Consider the following 19659-nt stretch of genomic DNA (forward strand, 5'->3'; position numbering starts at 1 on the left):
ATTTGTTGCAGTAAAACAATTCTTAAAAAAATTTCTCTAAAAAGAGACGATCATGGCGAAGTTTGCTTATTCTTCTTTCCCTTGCGATGAGGAAGAAACCGCTTGGAGAGAGGAAACGTATCCTTAACTCTCCTTTTCTTCGTGAAAACCTCTTTGTGGAGAGCTCTGTAGACAATAGTACGTGGCGGACATGGACAGTATTGAGCGTCTCTTCCAGGCATACCAGCCACACCAGGATTTCCAGGCGGTCCATCTGGTCCCGCTCTTCCAGGATTCCCTGGACGCCCGGGGGGTCCCGGTGGCCCAGGTTCTCCCGCACCTCCATCAGCACCCCTTTCTCCTGCAGGCCCAGGTGGTCCAGGTGGTCCAGGAACGCCAGCAGGCCCTGGTACCCCAATGCTTCGCTGTCCTGGAGCGCCCGGACGGCCAGGTGGACCTTGGTCTCCCGGCCTTCCTGGGGTTCCAGCGTCTCCTGCAGGACCGGGTGGTCCTGGTGGCCCCTGACCGCCGTCTCTTGCGGCTTGTCCAGGCATACCATTTGGTCCAGGTGGTCCCATAGATCCGTCGGGTCCTGCCGGTCCTGGAGGCCCAGGAGGACACTTAATGCATCCACCAGCTCCTCCACCGCCACTTATTGATATTCCATCCTGGCCACGTTTCCCAGGTAGACCGGCTCGGCCAGGTTCTCCAGGTATACCGTCTGTTCCCGGTGGGCCTGGTGGTCCTGCAGGACACATTGTAGGAGCTGCTCCACATGCACAATGTGCTGGCCATTGTCGACGTGAGCGTGATATTCCGGAAACGAGAGCTCGTTTTTCTCTGACGTCTTCATACGATAAATTCATTTCGTGCCATACAGAATTTGCCAGGTCCTAAAAGATCAGGAAAAGAGGTATAAGAACGAAGACAACAAGTTGTTTTGCATAATAAATTTACCTTGAAGTCTAAAAATTCTTGAATCGCTTCATCATAGAAATTGTTGATGTCATTGAAGAGATAAGTGACAACGATGACGGATAATCCCGTCGTGAAAGCAGTGATGCCGGCTACGACGGTGACAATTGTTGTTGTTTTCATTCTGAAACGATTCATTCTTCTTCATTCTAATCAAATCCAGAAGTGTAAGAAATAGTTTTAAACAATATCCACATGAAATCATAAATCAGCAGTCGGGCATGGAATTTGAGTGGTGCTCTGAAAACTACATTATGTTCTTAATTTTTGTAACTCATCAACTTTTATCTCACGATTCATTATTTCTGGACGCACGTTGCGCAGACGACTGCGAGTCATGCAAAATGACTCCGAGGTGGAAAAAAATGATGTGGTAGTTGCTAATTTAATCAAATAATCTAGAATACTTGCGAGTTCGTTCGCATTTTTTGACAAATCGATTGTCTCCTTCCATTCTCGTCTTGGATTTCAGTTATGATTCAAGAAACGTCATATTTATTATTGACCTTCAGATAAGATTTCATCGAAGTGAAAAGATTTCCAGGATGTTGGTCTTGCAATCTCCACTTCAATGGTAAAACTGATAGGAATGTGATATACAAAGTGAACAACGTTGAGCACAAAAAGGCAAGCGTTAGAGCTGCTTGGGAGCAAGGGAAGAGGCTCCAGGAAAAACCCGAACTGCGTCGGTGGACCTTGACCATGGGACTTAGAGGAACATTTAGTTGAGAAGGAGGGGGCACTCAGTGGAGCCCTTATTTCTCTTTATTTTACTTTTTTCTTCTAGTAACTTTAGCTTACATGTCATAAATCTTCTAGGACTAATGCTTATGTAAGCATTGGGACGACGATTGATTTGATTATTTACTTAGAAACTTAGAAATAAGGACGTCACTGGAGTCATTTACTTCCAGAAATCAGAAATAAGGGCACCACTGATTGGGCAGAACCGGGATGGGCTCCGGACAGCGAGAACAACATTTTCGTTTCCGTGGAAAAGATGAAAGCGAGTACAGAATTACACTTCTCCCCCAAAGTCACTCAAACAGTCAGCCCTCAAACAATTCTCATCCGTTTCAGATCCATCACATTGGCTAATCCTTACTGCCTGAGTTCCACTGCACACATATGTTTGTGGTCATCTGACCACTGTTCATCCTATGGCATCAATCACGTGCCATCACGATGATGCAAAAAATACAGTGGAACCGTTGAAATACAAAAAATGCAATAAATACAAAAATTTCAAGCAAACACACCCGCATGATACGTAGCACTATAAAAATGGAGAATAAAGGACTATAATGGAATTTTTGGGGTGCAGAATGTGAACCATAGAGGTTCTGCCCAGGACGGCTGGCACAAATCCGGCATGCGAAACATGACGTTATGCTCGGAAACGTCTCGTTGGCCCCTTACTCAGTTCCTGTAGTGAGCTTCGATTATCTCTGGGAGCCTCCTTTCACGTTTACAGACATTAGAACTTGAAGGACTCTGGAATAATTAAAACAATGCAGAACCAGGGCGGGCGTAGCTCAGTGGGTATGAGATTTCACTGTGTCCACACGGTCGATAGGAGGTTCGAATCCACACGGTCGATAGGAGGTTCGAATCCACCCCTGTGCAAAGGAGACGTTTCGTCCCTACGGGGTCGATAAGTTGGTACCAGACTCGTCTGAAGGATGGAAACCCGGTCTTAACACATCGGCTAGCCCCAGCAATTCATTGTATAGGCCAGTTACACGTTCGTAAACCTCAAAGAATTCTGAATTGAAATAAACGTGGTGGCGCATCCCAAGCGGATTGATTAACGCCGGACACTTTATCCTTTAACCTTCTCTAACTCTTTTGCGCTGATTTTTGAAGAAAAAAAAACCTATGCTAATTTTTGAATTTCTGGATACGCTAGAACCGTAAGTTGGATAAGCAACAGGTACATTACGTTGTAGATGTGATACCTAATACACATACCGTACAGCGACGTTGGTGGATGCGATCACAGCGGCACACACACACCGAACTCCCCCTACAACCTCCTTTTATAGAATCTTATTTTTTTGCATTACTGCATTGCTCAAAGAGTGTTTTAAGAATGATGTTTTTTTTTGAAATATTGTAAAATGAATTTCATCTTCTTCAAATGTTTTGTAAACGATTTCTGTTCAGCACTAATGGAATCGGTGTGGAAAAAACAAGATGACTACCTAAGATTGCACATATGTACCGGTACGAAACCTGTCTTCTCTGCCATCAACGAAACCCAATCAACGTCTTTCCAACGTCAATGCACAGAGCGGAAGGTACATACTCGTTCATAGTACAAAATATAAACATAAATTTATTTTATGAATAATAAAAATTGTCCCAGACTCATGGAAACATAATTGAATTGGACAACATTCCAGGGTTAGCTTTAGTCGCATAAAAATACAAGTTTTCTTTTAAAAAAATGTCCATTGATTTTTAAATATTAGAAGTGATGTTTCAGTGAAACACATTCAGTTTTAGTACAATTCCGCTCAAGGACATCACGATCGTCACGATGTTAATGTGAGTATTTTTTGGTGGAAAAAAAGAACGAAAATGTGCTGGAAACGCCCTTCCGCTTCACAAAACATCACATACTTTCCCGAAATGTCAAATCAAAACTAATTTATCACTATTGTTTTTTCCAGAATTCCATGACGATTTGCTTTGCTAAGACCGCAGATACGCAGACAATATTTATATACAATCCCTGTACCTTGAGGAAACTAACGAACCGTTCGAATAAGTCCGTGTATCCAAAGTTTTCCTAGGAAATTTTAATTCTAGCCATCCCTGAATCATGAGTTATATTGAATTTTTCAGTTTCAAGAAAAAATCCCAAAAAACAACACTGTTTTCGTTTCAATAAATTCTCAACTTTAAGGGGAAAAAATCACAGACAAGTCATTTCCTTAAGTGCTTCCAGCATTGTTCATTGAATCCACATTCACATCAGCATGGATTCACAACAGATTCATGCCCGCTATGTATTTCCAATTGGGCGAAGAGCCTACTTCGGTATCCGCCAACGCGTAAAGGATGATTTCCTAACAAAATTCACATTGATGTCGTCACGAAAATGATTGTAAAGTAAACTGTTCGAGGAAATAATCAAGTTTTCGGTGAATCACCTCAGACATTCGTCATTTTCTTAGGAATTCTGGAATAACTCACCGAAAACATTGTTTTTTAGAATAGTTCAATTTAAGCTAACCTTCGTAACAATACTGATTGGAATATTGTTGAAACGAAGGACGTAAATTCAGGAAAAGGTTCCTTTAGCTTTTTAAAAGATGCCAGTCAAACCTCCAAAATATACGGGACAGGACTATCAAGCACGAGATGTTGTTGACATGCAAACAGATAGAGAAATTTTTTCAGAACCTCTCATAAATCAAGTGCTGAGTTCCTCTAGCGAACTCCGATTACCTCTTCTCGCCCTTTCAGACACTACATCTCGAAGGATTCCGGAAGAATATTTCGAACAGTCCAGCACACTCGGCAAAAGGTTCCGCTGCGATTTCACGATCCGTCAACGGTTCGAAACAGCCCTAGTGCTCACCAAGCTTTTCATCCCTCCGGGGATTCGATAAATTTGTATCAGACTTGTCAGGAAGGATGAAAACCTGGATTTGACACATTGGCCAGCCCCCGCAAGTCATTCTATAGGCCAGTTACACGTTCGTAAACCTCAAACGATTCCGAATCGAAGTGAACGTGGTGGCGCGGTCCCAAGCGGATTGATTAACGCCGGACATTTTATCCTTTATCTTTTATTAAACATTTGAAACTTTTCAGCTTTACTTTTGCGCCTCAAGGGATTCAATGAATGACATAAAGTGGCACATCAAGTATTTGCGTCAGTGCAAGGATTGTGGATCAGTACATGTGCAATTCGAGAATGCGAAACAACCAGAAGATTGAAAGCCACGGATAAAAACATTATTTTCCGATGCCAATCCTGATATCCCATGACCTCAATATCAAATTCCAATAAATGCTGAAGAAATCGAAGTAGTGAGTGAGCACATTACCACATTACTGGTATCAGCAAATTAGTTACTTTTTTCTTGAAGGAAATTGTCGAAGTGTTGCATGATGTTAGACGCTACAAAAAAAAAAATGTTCGTTTGGAATAAAACGAGTTCATGATTTCATCATTTTGTTATTGCCCCTATCTAAGTATTCCAAAAGTTGAGAACGTGCCTAGAGTGTTTTACTGGATAAAAACCCAGGACATCGTCAACTTTAACACCACGGAAAATTTCTAGATGAGAATGGTTAAGAAACGCATAGAATCTCGTCATTTAATGCACATCACTGAGAAAAATCACCAAAAAAAAATCACTAAAACTACACACTTGGAAAATTGTGTAGATTCGACGAGAAAAAGAAGAAAAAGAGATGAAATTGAGAGGTTCACGCCATTCCCTACGAAAACCAGTTTCAAGATATTGAATGACTGAAAGTATTGACAAACCTGAAAAAAAAACCTCGTGTGATGTGATGGGTGGCAGTATATTTCTCACTTTTATGACATAACTACTCCGAAACACTTGTTTGCAGTATGTCTGTCGGAAGGTGACTGTGCTAAAAAAAAACAATTTTAAAGACAGCAAACCATGAATATGACATGGTGGGGGAATCCCTGGGATAGGCTGGAAATGGGGTTATAGATTGCCGGATCCGAGGTGGTTTCACTCATCTATCTCTAATCGTCGAAAAAAAGCGGCGTGGGAACCGCTTTTGCTCCTACGAGGCACACTAGAACGCTTTTCTACGTGCACGTTTATGTCCTCTCAACAGACTGTTTACTGGTTTTGCTTGAATAGGCTGATGAGAAGACCTCATTGATTTTCGGCCGCTCGCACGTGGATGCGGCGCGTGCAGAACGTTGCAAGTGAAATCATCGTGGAAAAAAAACGGCGTATTCGACGTACCCCACCCCGGATCAGTCTAGAACTCCATCTCTAGCTTTTCCCGCGGATTCTCTCACCACGACAGATTTCTGGTATGATCGCCTTAGTATGGATTGAAATGGCGAACAACTCAGAGTTCGATGAAAAAGTCTGTGATCTCTATGCTAAGTTCTGTTGTTGTGCATCTGTACAACGTACTTCGTTGAGTATTTATTCAGATCTTTATTTGTAATGATACGATACGTAGTAGGTGTTAGAACGGTCTTATGGATGCACATTCTTGGAAAATTCAAGTATTGCCACAAAAAACGGATTACAAATCCTTTACCTCTGCACCTGGCCGCTAATGCCATGCTATCGACTATGAATTATTCTTTCAGTCAAGCGATCCAGGACGTAGTCTCCTTCTCCAGACGCCTTTGGGCCAAGGATATCCAAAAATCATCAGCTGCTGCTAGCTAGCTCGAACAACTTCGACCTTCAGATTAAGCTGAACCGGACGCATGTTATTGAAGTTGTAGGAAGTGATCCGCGACGGAAATTCCTGAACAGAATCGTTATCTGACAGTTTTGCGTGAAAGAAAAAAAAAAGAAAAAAGAAGGAAATTTATTTGACGTTGAAAAAGAACAGCTGAGAAAAAACATGGAATCGGCAGATCTGGATTAGAGAATCAGGGAAGGAACGGCGATCACAACGATAAAAAAAATCAATCTCGTCAAGCTGTTGCCTACTACGCGCCTCTTTCATGGAAATTCCCTTTTTGTGTAGAAAAATCACTGTCAGTAGTACAATTCCACAATGTCCACAGAATCTGAGCTTTTTTCTTTTTTTTTAAAGTTAAAGAGTTATTAAAGTTAATTCAAGTTAAGTTTAAGTTAATTTAACTAGAGTTATTAAATTCCATTAAATTCATTTAGATTCACGCCGAGATCGACATATCATCGCATAAATCCTCGAAAACTTCCTACATTGAAGATTAGCACGACCATAATTCAAAAACCTGCTCAAAATTATTCGAAGGAAGAAGGGCTTTCTGGTTTGGTCAGAATCCATACCACAGAGGGTTAAATGGTGATTACCAATTGTTGAGAAGCCTTTCAGGAGAATCTTGGATACTATCGGCGGGACAACGACGTGAAGGCAGCGAAAGAAGGACCAATCTGAAGAAATACATCCTTGAGTAAAATGTACCAAACTTCTAGTTTAAAAGAAAAATGGTTTTCTTTTCCAACGAAATGAAAATGATCATGAAAATTTCTTACTCGGAGTCTCTACTCTCTTTAGCTTCGCCTTTGGCTTCAAGTCCACACATCGCCGCAGGTGAAGAATTTTCCGGATTCGGAATTTCCCTTCAGATGGACGAGTCACAGGAAAATAAAATCTAAAACAGCATTGTGTTCTTAAATCGGTTCGCCTTCTGAGGGTTGACGGGCGATTGCTCGAAGATTTTTATATTATTTTTATTCCTATTCTAATTCCAAGAGTTCACATGACCTTTCATTCTTCCAAGGGAAAGAATAAAAGAGGGAGAAGAAAAGAAAAAGGAAAGATCACAGACCAGTGGAAGACCTTATAATATACAGAAATAGATTTGAATTGAAATTTGAAAAGAATTTAATACATTTCCGTTTTGCTCCGATCCTTAAACGAAGTGGAAGGATTCTAAATACCTTAAATAAGTAGAGGAATAGTAATAAAAAAACACTCCCAAAGCTCTTTAGTGAGAACGAGTGAAAAAATGGGGAAAAAAATTTAGTGGTCAGCTATATATAGCGAGTTAAGGCGCCAAAAGTGAAATCAATATCTGAGTGTGTGTTAGAAACAGATCAAAAAGATAAACCTTCTGTATTTCAAAGAAGTTTGAGCGAAATTCCGAAATAGAGTGTTATTTATTTGTTGAGCACTTTTTACTAACTGTTTACATAAATATTTTCCTCATGTATACCTAGAAAAAGCTTAAGAAAAGTTCAATTCCTGTTGGAATCACATCCTGATCATGCCAAAGGTCACAGAAAAGACTGGAAATAAGTCGATTCCAGTGATTAGTCCACGCGTTGACATGGAAACACGATAATGTTCAGATTCTAGGATGAAGTGGTGGAAATAAATCTTTACACGAGATTATTACTAATTACCATATTTATTATTTATTTATTTATTTATTACTATATTTATCATTTATTACTTATTATGTGAATATTTTTCTTATATTTCCTTTATTTTACTTACTTCATGACAGAATATCATGGTTCTATAGTGCTTCTGGCAAAATAATTGGCAAGGATCTCCTAAAAAAATATGATCAGTTGCTACCTCATTTCCTCTTCCTTGGTTTGAGTTCCTCAAGCCGAAGGGAAAATTCATGGGGCTAATAGAGGCAATCTATTACAGGAAATATCTACATGGCTACTCCTATGCTAAGAGTACCCTTGTGGATATTTTCCGGTTTTTGTTGTAGACACGAACTTTTTGAAAGCTGCCACTATTTCCCCGTACTTTCTTTTACTATTTTTTTTCACTTGTTCAACTGCAAAGCGCTCAGAAATGATAGTAGTAGTAAAATTTCTATTGATTTGCTCAGGTGGTTGTTATTTTCTTCCTGGGCCGTGCTACGCTTTTCGATTCAAACAAGATAAGAGGGTTAGAGGCAGAGTTTAAGCGGTAACAATCAATTTTTTCTGTACACCTTTCCAGTACAGTAAATGTCTTCACTTAACAAATCAAAAAAAAAATTTTAAGGCTACTAGTAATACTAGAATTCTATGCACAACGCGCCGAAATTTTATAGTAAAATTTCACATTATCCTTTCAACGTTTTTCTTATTTTTTTAATACTCTCCTTAAAGACATTTACTATAGAATAGTAAAAAAAATAATAAGTCATAATAAGTCATAATAATAATAATAATAATAATAATAATAATAAGTAATTAGATAGTAAAATTTTACATTATCCTTTCAAAAGTCTTCTCATTTTCTTAAATACTCTTCCTGAAGACAATTACTATAAGGAGATTTTCAAGCTTGACGCAGCGAGCATGGAAGGAGTTTGTAGTTTGTGCGCTGCACACATCGCAATGAGCCGCCATTGTTTACACTTCTGCGCTCCCTCCAAATAACACTGCATCTCATTTTCTCAACAAGCGTTGTGTTATCATACATTTTTTATGTAGTATCTACGGACCAATGTTTACTAGCCACCACACTCAAGTGTGTAGTTTCCCTCTGCACACTGTTCCTGTCACTACGATATTACTCTGGTTACATTTTTTCACTCTTTTTTCTGAAACATTTCCTTCCAGAGGGATTTTTTACCGTCGTAACTGTCGTAAATCATCGTAAAAGTCCTCAGTTTGCTCATTTTCGGATATTTTTTCAGTGAATATTCTTCATACTTTATGGATGGACTTGCTATGGATGAACTCGCTGAACATTTTATGCGCCCAGCCCAATGTTTATTAGCTGCCTTTGAGAGTTTAGCGTAGTTTCTCTTCCTACCATTATAATATTATCCTGATTACATCTTTTTTTATTCCCCTTCTTTCTAAAAAAAGAATACTTTTAGTAGAAAAATAAAGCCGAAACGTTAGCCGTAATAAAGTTTGTTAACAATCTTGGCTGTTGCTTAAATTTGACTATCGACAACTTTGAGTAGGATTTTTTCAATCGATATAAAAGTGGATTCTTGTTTGTTTCTGGATATTTCCTAATTTTCATTGGTATGAAGGAATCAGCTGTCTAACTTACACTACGAGTTGGAATTACTTCACAATGTTTTTTTTCCTCGGAAGTATTCCTATATACTGTTTTGAAGCAAAATTTGAATATCTTCTTGCCACTGTCCCACTCAGTATTTCCCATTTTGTCCTTTTTTCTTCCTTGTTCAGACATTTTTTTCTTTTTCAAGTTTTTGCGGGTTCTTCAGGTTCATTTTTTCAGTTAGATGGTACTTTTCGACGACAACGCTATAAAGCTGATGAAGCTACTGATAAAAATTTGTCGCTGTTGTTGCCGCCTCTCTGAAAATCAAAAAAAAAAGAAAACATTTGGACAAGTTCGGGCTCATAATTTTTTAGAAGAACACTGTAATTAGATAATTCTTCGAGAACTAAACTAGTAAAAAAAACTATATGCTTACGGCTATTCCGCGTTTATTTTGAAAAAAAAAATTGTCTGAAAACTGGCGTTGTGATCCATACATGCAGAAACAATGCATTTTAGTTTTTTTGGATGATTTGATCTCACCTCTAAATAATTTACGTTCAAAGCTAAGACTCCTCCGTTTTTTTTTCCTAACACTTTAAAATTCCCATGAAATTATCCGGACCAATATGCCTGGAAAAACATTACCGAAAAGTCTGAGCATTACTGATAAGCAAAGGGTAAAGTGCTTTGATAAAGGATCACAGATGATCACATCTTCTTACGATAACTTCTCCTCTCATTTTTTCTCCTGTTTTACTGAGAAAAGTATTTTATCCGTTTGCTTCGTTTATTTACCTTCGTTTTATGGAATGATGGAATTTTATGGAATGAATTCTAGAGATATGGTTCAACGGAAGAAGGTGGCAATAATTGGAGCAGGAGCATCCGGATTGCCGTCTATAAGGTAAGTGGTTTCACCTGTTTCTCTCATTCCTTTTTAATATAAACACATTCTGGAGTGGAAATCGTGATCTGCATTGTTTTTTGTGTTTCATGGATTTACTCTGAACTCTGATACTCGTTCAATTTCGGGTTCTGGGTCTATGCGATTACCCCTAAATTCATCCCTACAGTCCGAGTGAAGTTAGGAAAGCTCATAGCTTGATCATAACTGATAGCTCCACCGCTCCATTTTTATGAGCACAGTCGCTCTTCACAGGGTTCTAGTCGTTTTAACCTCAGTCCACAAACCGTGCTTGCACTCAGAAACGCCATCTCAGAAGAATAGCTCCGAAAAATATTGCGCCATGACGCTGAGATCGCATTGTTTCCAATATTTTGTTTACACTACCAAGCACAATAATAACGATTCTTTTTTTCTATTTCTATCCTCTCTTCTCTTTCTTTTCCACTTCCGAATTTTTTGCTCCATTGTATTTATTTTATTTTTATTTTATTTATTGCATTTATTTTTATTTTTTGGTCTTCTTCAAACTGAATGCTCCGCTGTAAAGATCTTTTTCACTGAGAAAGGAGCGAAATTAGCTAGTTTTAACTATGCTTAAAACACTTTTGCGATCCACCGAGTTGTTTGGAAACAGAACCGGAAGACAAACTTGTAATCCGGATACTCCATTCAGGCACGCTCTCCTCTACGATCTTGATGTCATCTGTTTCGAAGCTTCATCGTTTGTTGGCGGATTATGGCGGTACAGGGAGGAGGAGACAGAATGTCAGTTCATATATGATGATTTAAATGTAATTCCATAGTGAATAAGATCTTCAGGGTCTTAGGATACGACCCTTAGGGTTTTACAATAAGATCCTTAGGGTTTTTATACCTGTAAAAAGGTAAATGGGTAGGTTTTACTTCTAAAACAAGGAGTGATTATAATGTTAAGACTTAAAACTACACTTGAACTAAAAAAAAAATAATTTTCTCTGCACTACGAAGAGAAGCGAACAGCGAACATCCCTCCATCAATCTTTATAAGCAAAAATCCTTTCCAAAGCGTCTTTATAAGGTGTTCATGTGATCTTTCGTTTGTGTAGCACTTTGAATGTCGCAGTTTTTCCACCAAGGAATGCCTGAAAAGTTCGCTTGCATTCAATTATTTAACCATACACAAGATATAATTAAATAAAACGTTCGCGAAAATTTTTCTATGTTGGAATTCATTCACTACTAGGTAGGATTCGGAACGAAAATTTTAAGAATTTTTTTTAAGAAAAACATCACCTACGGATTAAAAGTTGGATTAATGGCACCCACCAAATAATCAGTTCGCCTATTAATGTAACTTTTAACAGCGCATGAAGTGATTCTCCTCATTGTGTGAGTACAAAAAATCACTTTGTTAGATAAGCATTTGCCCACCATTTTTTTCCCTATTTTTGTCCCCTATTTATAGACGTAAAAAGTTGTATCGTCGGATAAATTGATCACATTGATGTTCAGGTTACGAATGAGGCATGGTTTCTAGATTTTTTAAAAGTTTCGCGTTTCTCTTGTCTCGTTTCTCAGAAATTAGATGTTTAATCTCCACCTACGTGCTTAGAGGATTCAACATCGGGTATTCTCCTTTAGATATGTACATTAACCCTGGCAAGACCTAAGCAATGGTCTGCGAAACTGCGCCATCAAGCGCCAGGTGTTCAGGATGCCAGTGCCTCTTCAGCGCCTCTTTAGAACAGCTGATTGTATACGGAAGACGTCCTCGTTAAGTTCAGTGTAGAAGACATTAATTAGACCCCAATGGTGTTGGATTTTATGAGTTTTGCGGCATAAACTGAGGTTTACATTAGCTATACTCACCTTCTCTTTTCCCGCCCAACCAATTGACGCTTTATCTTTTCCAATATCGTAGTTTCCTACATATTCATTTCCCTTCTCATCGACCAGAATAACTGGTGCCGAATTTCCAACGTGTACTGTAGTCCAACCGGCTTTTCCCTCCGCCATGGTCATCCATTTGTACTCAAGCCCCATCTAAATGTGTTCACGTTGTAGGAAATAAAAGTGCAACTACGGATAATCCTTCAAAGGCATCACCCCACAAATCTGGATTTCAGATAGACAAACTCTACACGGGACCTTAGATTGCGGGATCACGGATGGTTCCGTTCATCTCTACCTAATCGTAGTAAAAAAAAAACGGCGTGAAAGACTCCGTTTTTCAAGACGATTTCAGATGCGACGCGCCGCACTTGCACACGCGCCGCATCCAGCTGCGCAGCGGTCGGAAGCCAGTGAGTTCTCCTCGACCGCCTATTCAAGTAAAACCAATGAATAGGTTGCTGAGTGGACCAGAACATACGCAAAGTTGAGCGTTCTAACGTCCCTCGTAGGAAATAAAGCGGTTCCCATTTTTTAGGACGATTAGGGAGAGGTGAGGTGACAATCCTGATCCCGCAATCTTCAACTGCATCCCCAGCTTTTGTGGAGATTCCTTCACCAGATCAGATTCGTGGTATGCTGCCTTTAAGTCGGAAAAAGTCGGGAAAAAATAACTTGTTTAGTGCACATACACAGCTTTCATCGGGTACGGTAAGCATTTGCAATGAACCAATCTCTGGACCCGCATTTTCCTGACTGGTCGCACCAAAGCTTGCCATAATCTTTAATAATCGATTTCTCAAAAACACCATGATCTACTTATCTTGATCACTTACCTTCCCAGCAGGGCTCGGAAAAGCTCGTCCGAACACTGGCTCACCGTGTTTATACCAAAGGGCAACGTATTGATTCATAGGACCTGTTTCCGTTCTCAGTGGACGGTTGTCAGCCTATAAAAGATGTGTCTTTTTTATTTAAGAAAATAAGCAGAAAATAGAAAATAATCGATAAACACCTACCGGCACAACATTTTTCGGGAATGGATCTCCATACTTCATATCACCCCACAAATCTTCATAAATTTTGATTCCTGTGGGCGGTGGTCGAAGATTTCGGAAAATCCCCAATAGCTCTCCTGTTGGTCCTCCTGCCATGCTTTCAGTTTTCCCTCCTACCGACACTAAGGCAATTTCGGTGCTAAGGTCAAGGTAGCCGAGTCGTTGCTGGCCGTCCTTGCAGGTCATTATCACTGGTGTTGATTGACCGCAACGTACGAGTTCTCGATGTGCTTGACCTTCTAGACGAGTTTTAATTGGAAGCCATTCGTACCTGGAATTGACAATAAATGACTCTTTTCCATGCAGGAATCTACAGCCGGGTCAAAACTACATGAAGCGCGGTGCGGTTGCGTAAGCGGCTGCGCTCGAAGCGGTGCGGTTGAGACAGCTGTTCGAATTGAGGTGGGAGCATGGCGAAGTGCAAAGATGGGTCCTCACACGATCGCAACCGCTCCGCGCCACTTCGGGCGCTGCCAAATACGCAGCCTCATGTTATTTTGACCCAACTATATGCTGGACCATTAATTCACCAGTATCCCAGCGTACTGAAGTCGCCTTTATAGGTAAGGATCTGAATCTGTCCACCAAGATCTTTCGCACCGGTCAGCTCCACTTTACTGTACGGGAATGAGCACTCTACGACACCATTATTGTTCCAGGCTCTACCATGGATCGGTTTCCCGTGTTTGTACCAGAGTGCTACATACATATTCTGTTGTCCTTGTACTCGTACTGGATTGTCTGGGAATGGGGCTCCGATTGGCTGAAACGAATAAATGCCACCTTACGAGTTACTAGTACAATTCTACCAACAATTACGGACAACAAGTACCTGAAATGCCCATGAGTCTTCTTGTGCAGGCATCTTCAGGAAGCTGGTACTTAGTTAAAAACTGATCAACCTACTCTAATGCTTCTTTATATACAGTTATTGACGATAAGAGATAGATATTTGTTTTCAAAATGTAGTTTTATTCTTTCATTGTCATCTTCCTCTCTGAAAAAGCGGTCTTTTGTTTTGAGGTAGCAGCAGCGGTGCGTTGAAGCGTAGCGGTTAGAATCGAGTGAGAGACCCTTGCTACCATTCATCGCAGCACTTCACAGGGGTCCCACCACGATTCTAACCGCTACGCTCCACCACACCGCTTCGAGCGCAGCCGCTTACGCAGCTGCACCGTGCTCCATGTCGTTTTGACCCGACCATGACAGTTTCACCAGAACAAAAAAAAACGAAAAGCAGAAGCAGAAAAAAAGTATGTAAGGTGTTTGGCAAAGAGCTGAGTGAACTGTTCCGGATGCTCCTGAGAGCTTTTTCTTGGATTCGTAGTCAATGTCTCCATTCTTCGCTGTGGTGCTTGTAAATAAACGTATCGAGTCTTATCCAGTGGGAGAGAGGACTCAACTTCGGAAATGTTTCCGAGCACTGCTCTTAGACTGATATGCAGCACATTTTTAGCACATTTTATTGAGTTCCAACCTCCAACCGTAAAGCGATTCCTTCGCGATGAGCTTAGCAGAGGAAACCTGTCTATAGTAATCAAAAATTTATGGAGAATGGTGTTTTTAAGGGTGTAGAGATCCTCCATCCCGAAAATGTGAAAAATAAAAAAATGAAATGTAAGAAATGTAAAAATATATAAATATATAATGTAGATGTAAAAAATGAAAAAATATAAAAAGTAGAAAAAAGTAGTTTTAGTCCTAAAAAGATTACTCAAAAAATTGTAGCAAAACAAAAACAGAGACATTATCAACAGTCGCTTTTCCATGCCACTTGCAGCTACTGCACAGATTTTCCCATGGTCGCTATTGAAGTGAAGGTGATGTGTCTATCTTCTTTTTTTGGCAAAATTAGGACTACTATCGTCCTATTTTTTTCGTAAAGACAGTTTATTGCAAAGAAACAGCGCCTTCTCGGCCATACGATGGGGTTTTTAGTGGATTTTTTGTGAAGAGGACCTTTATCCAACGTGTTCCCTACTTTTTCAGATTCATGTGTAATGAAATCCACCGTAATCAACACGTCAAAGGAAATGACCGCTTACTCAGATTTTCCACCTGAGCCCGGGATGGCGAATTTCATGCACAATTCAGAGATGTACAGGTTCGTGGATTTAAATGTTCAACTATCACTGAATCCTTAAAACATCTACCGATTCGTTTTTTTTTTCTTCTCTACTGATCTATAGAATTTGTGTTAGCATTAAGCTCAGATTTTTACCCAACAATTGTTTTCCTGAGAAATGGAATAAATTGTCGGATCTCGGTCGTCTTTAAACATGAGAACATTCGCGTTCTTCCAGATACCTCAACTCCTATGCGGATCACCACAATCTCAGAAAATATATCAAGTTCAACCATAAGGTTTCGAATATTGAACGAACTAACGATTACAAGAAAACAGGACAGTGGAAAGTGTCACACGAAGACGGGTCGGCACTCATTTCCTCTGACGTTAACATCCCAGTGAACTCTAAGGATTCAGGTCCGCTAATAAAACAACCGAAATATTCGATTGCGTGTTGTTGTGCTGTGGACATCATGCTCTACCGCGAATACCTGCTCCATGGCCAGGCCAGGATAACTTCAAAGGACGTATTATTCATTCGCATAGCTACAGAGATCATAAGGGTAGGTTCACATCTGCATTGATGCGTTTGGCTTGTGCTTCCTGAAGAGTACTCCTGATTTTTCAGGATATGAAGACAAAGTGGTAGTTGTGGTCGGTGTGGGGAATTCAGGAGGTGATCTCGCTGTTGAATTGAGCAGAATTGGGAAGCAGGTAGCTCTAATCCAGTCGTAAAATCACTTTAAAAAAAAAGACAAAAACACAAGAAAAAAACGTTCTCTGAGGCGTGGCATGTACGGAGGACGTTCCATTCCTTGATTTTCTAGTCCCAAAACTAAGAAAAGGTTTTTTTTTGAGAAGACCGCCTTTTTAACGCCTTTTTTCCCAATTTTTTCGGAACTCTTACGACTTACAATTGATCCGATTGATCAAATTTCTAATACATTTGAATCGAACGTTTCTTCTTCTACAAAAAGTAAAACATTCGTACTTCACAGGTATATCTGGTTACTCGCCGCGGAACATGGGTATGTAATCGAATATTCGACTATGGACAACCATTCGACTTGGCTTTAAACAGGTAAGGTTAATTGAACGTAGCGTAAACGAATCCTATTCTAATTTCTATAAAATAACTTGGAATTTTTGCAGGAAATATCTTGACAACATGCGTGCTTTGATTCCTGACTGGTTGTTGAATACGGTAGTTGAAAAGAAAATGAACCAACGATTCGATCACGATCGCTATGGGTTGAAGCCGAAACATCGAATTTTGGGGTATCTCGATGGTTTTTTTAAGGCGAAATATTGAAATTTGGAGTTTTGCTGATTCAAAACGGCTGAATAGTCATTATTACATTTTTAGAGCACATCCAACCGTTAATGACGAACTCCCAAATCGAATTGCTTGCGGTACTGTCCGCGTGCGCCCAAACATTCAAAAATTCACTGAGAATGGTGTAATTTTCGAAGATGGATCTTTTGTGGAACATGTTGATGAGGTGAATGTCCACCCCTAGGCGTATACGGCAATGAGCAAAAGTTCCCAGAGTACTCTCTCCCCGCTCAAATAAGCAGTGATGCAGTCGACCAATGGCGCACTCTCAGCGGCCACGCCCACATGCCATTCTCGATTGCTTTTCTTTTAGGTGATTTTGGCGACCGGCTTCAAATTTCATTTCCCTATCGTTGAGAGTGATAAATTAATTGCGGTACATGAGAATGTCGTCGATCTTTTCGAGTATATGTACCCAACGGAAACTGCTGATCATAACACAATGGCTGTGATAGGACTTATTCAGGTATGTTAACCTCTTTACAAGCACTTGTAAAATCCACAAAAAACGACTTCCAAGAAAAAGAAACTTCATTTAATTGTCAGGGCTGAGTAACGGGAACGATCTGTTTTCTTCTACAAAACCGACATTCACGAATGAAAATAAAAAATCAAATGAAAATAAATAAATAGATCCTGGAAGAAGCGCTTAGGTTTACGGTGCAGCATTGAGTGACCAACGGCTGGGTCAGTCTTACTGCGAAGTTAAGCGAGGGTCCCTCCGCAAGCGCGTCAACCGGAGATCCATCGGAAGCAGAATGGAGCGCAAAGGGGATAGCAGTTCTTCATCTGAACCGATGGAGCAGATATGCGTGCTACAGATGAAGAACGTAACCGAGGTGGTCGCTTTAGAGCCTTAGGCAATGCCTTAATCTAAATTATCTGGGATATAGTCCATGTATCTGTATCGTAATCTAATGGGTGTATTAGAGGTCAACAGCTGACAAAAACAGGTGGTGGGTGCAGTGGAAGAATCATTCAGACGACGTTACAGGCAGCAAGGGAGGAGGGCAGGTAGAGGAGATCGTAGATGTCTTGTTGAGTTCATATAATCTGTCTAATCTGTCTCCATGGAAGTATCGGGAATAGATTGGGCAGGGTTAGCAGCCTCTGCCCTTCACCTCCCCAAAAAATTGCTACCCAAGTACAGTTTTGAAAAAAGGTACATTTTGTTAATTTTTTTCCAGCCGGTTGGTTCTATCATGCCTATATCGGAAATGCAAGCTCGGGTTTTTTACGAGAACCTTTTTGGTCAACATAGAATCCCTGGAATTGAGGAGGTAAACACGATTGACATCCATTATGACGTGAGCTGTAGCGTGTAGCATTGAATTGATCTTGAATACTTAGATGAAAAAATCAATACAAGAAAAAAGAGATGCCATGGCAGCTCGATACGTTCATAGTCCTAGACACACTATCCAGGTGAGTTCAATTCCCTACAGCAATCTTACATATTTATATATTATTTATTTATTATTTTTCATATTTATTGAAAAGTTGCCAATGAATAACGAACATATACTCGACGACGACTGTGTTCAGCTGGATGAGCGCGACACGTCTGCCGCAACGCTCGCTCTTTCCACGCCTGACACATTTCAGCTTTCTATTTCCTTGTCCTAACTGAAAGCTCATTGCGCTCATTCGGTTGAACACATTCGTCGCCGATTTCTGGATTACATTCGATGCTATGAAGTTATGTTTTAAATCCTAGGAAATATGGAAAAAATAAAAAAGAAGAAATAAAAGTTGGTTTCCATTTATGACCTTTTTTCTAGGTCGACTATATCACTTACATGGACGAGTTGGCGGATCTGGTTGGCTGTAAACCGGATCTCAAAAATTTATTTCTTTCCGATCCTTCGTTAGCCTTGCAGGTAGGTGTAATAAACGTTAAGGATTAGAAAAATACACTAATGCTGGTGTCATATTATCATTTTGACAAACATCCTTAAAATTTAGGTCTATTTTGGTCCTTACGTTCCTTATGTATATCGTTTGAATGGGCCTCACACATGGCCTGAGGCACGTCAAGCAATAATGTCCGTTGATGAGCGAGTTTTCAAGGTGGGTGATTACGGGCGCAGGTAAATTCTATTGATCACCGGATTTTTATCTGCAAGGATTTTTTAGGGAACAAATTCCGCTCCTTACTCACAAAGCCATGAGTATTACGGTTACATTGTAGCAGTACTGATAGCAATTCTCTTAATGAAGTTTATTTTTTGATTTATTGTTCCCCGGCTATATGTAAATATTTTTATTAAAAACAAGAGCTGGCAGCTTTCTGGATCTACCTCTTCTCATGTTGCTCAAATCATTCGTTGTCCGAATTAGTTATTTTGTCGTTGTAATAAATCTATCCAGTTAATGTTTAATTTGAAGCATAATTAAAATCAGCATGACAGAAAATTTACCAGAAATTTTTAGAGAAAATTCAGAAAATCTCTCGTGGACACTATAGGATTCGGCGCGTAGATTACGAGTATGAAACTTACCACGACCAATTCCACCTAGTCGTCCTGAAAAATGGCGTGGGAAAAGGCATTACCGAGCGTTTATCCCTACGAGGTACGTTAGAACGCGTCACCCCTGTACACGCGCCGCGCCCACGAGTGAGCGGGCGGACAAAATCAACGAGGGGACCTTTGATACGTTCGGGTGGAGTTAAGTGTGGTCACTTTCATGCTCATAATCTCCACTCCTGAACCCTATGTTGTCCATGAGAGATCTCTAAATTGCTAATTTCGCCTTGCGCTGGGTTTATGTAACGCGGTTGGCGTTTATCACGTACATAGTTGACACCAGATTT

At 40.1% G+C, this 19659-nt stretch overlaps 3 protein-coding genes across 5 annotated transcripts; 1 reads left to right on the forward strand and 2 right to left on the reverse strand.

Moving 5' to 3' along the window:
* Window positions 1-50: 50 nt before the first annotated feature.
* RB195_000140 (uncharacterized protein) lies at window positions 51-6178 on the reverse strand (the record flags this gene model as incomplete). 2 transcript variants are annotated; one of them, XM_064196313.1, is made up of 4 exons in its annotated part: window positions 51-872; window positions 937-1078; window positions 2926-2980; window positions 4544-4622. In XM_064196313.1, 4 exons carry the CDS (start codon window positions 4620-4622, stop codon window positions 51-53), a joined length of 1098 nt encoding a protein of 365 aa, XP_064052194.1. The 2 variants fall into 2 exon arrangements, with proteins under 2 accessions (XP_064052194.1, XP_013302628.2); XM_013447174.2 differs by lacking the exons at window positions 2926-2980; window positions 4544-4622 and adding an exon at window positions 6099-6178.
* Window positions 6179-11574: 5396 nt separating this feature from the next.
* Window positions 11575-14305, reverse strand: RB195_000141 (uncharacterized protein; the record flags this gene model as incomplete). Its single annotated transcript, XM_064196314.1, has 7 exons — window positions 11575-11634; window positions 12362-12535; window positions 13075-13164; window positions 13219-13332; window positions 13402-13711; window positions 13971-14203; window positions 14273-14305. 7 exons carry the CDS (start codon window positions 14303-14305, stop codon window positions 11575-11577), a joined length of 1014 nt encoding a protein of 337 aa, XP_064052195.1.
* A 1135-nt stretch (window positions 14306-15440) lies between these two features.
* RB195_000142 (uncharacterized protein) lies at window positions 15441-19076 on the forward strand (the record flags this gene model as incomplete). 2 transcript variants are annotated; one of them, XM_064196316.1, is made up of 13 exons in its annotated part: window positions 15441-15544; window positions 15744-15872; window positions 15926-16071; window positions 16137-16222; window positions 16507-16589; window positions 16661-16786; window positions 16875-17010; window positions 17158-17310; window positions 18032-18124; window positions 18195-18269; window positions 18626-18724; window positions 18810-18914; window positions 18981-19076. In XM_064196316.1, 13 exons carry the CDS (start codon window positions 15441-15443, stop codon window positions 19074-19076), a joined length of 1431 nt encoding a protein of 476 aa, XP_064052196.1. The 2 variants fall into 2 exon arrangements, with proteins under 2 accessions (XP_064052196.1, XP_064052197.1); XM_064196315.1 differs by lacking the exon at window positions 15744-15872.
* Between the last annotated feature and the right edge of the window lie 583 nt (window positions 19077-19659).

Source organism: Necator americanus, chromosome IV (genome assembly GCF_031761385.1).
Source record: "Necator americanus strain Aroian chromosome IV, whole genome shotgun sequence".
NCBI lineage: Eukaryota > Metazoa > Nematoda > Chromadorea > Rhabditida > Ancylostomatidae > Necator > Necator americanus.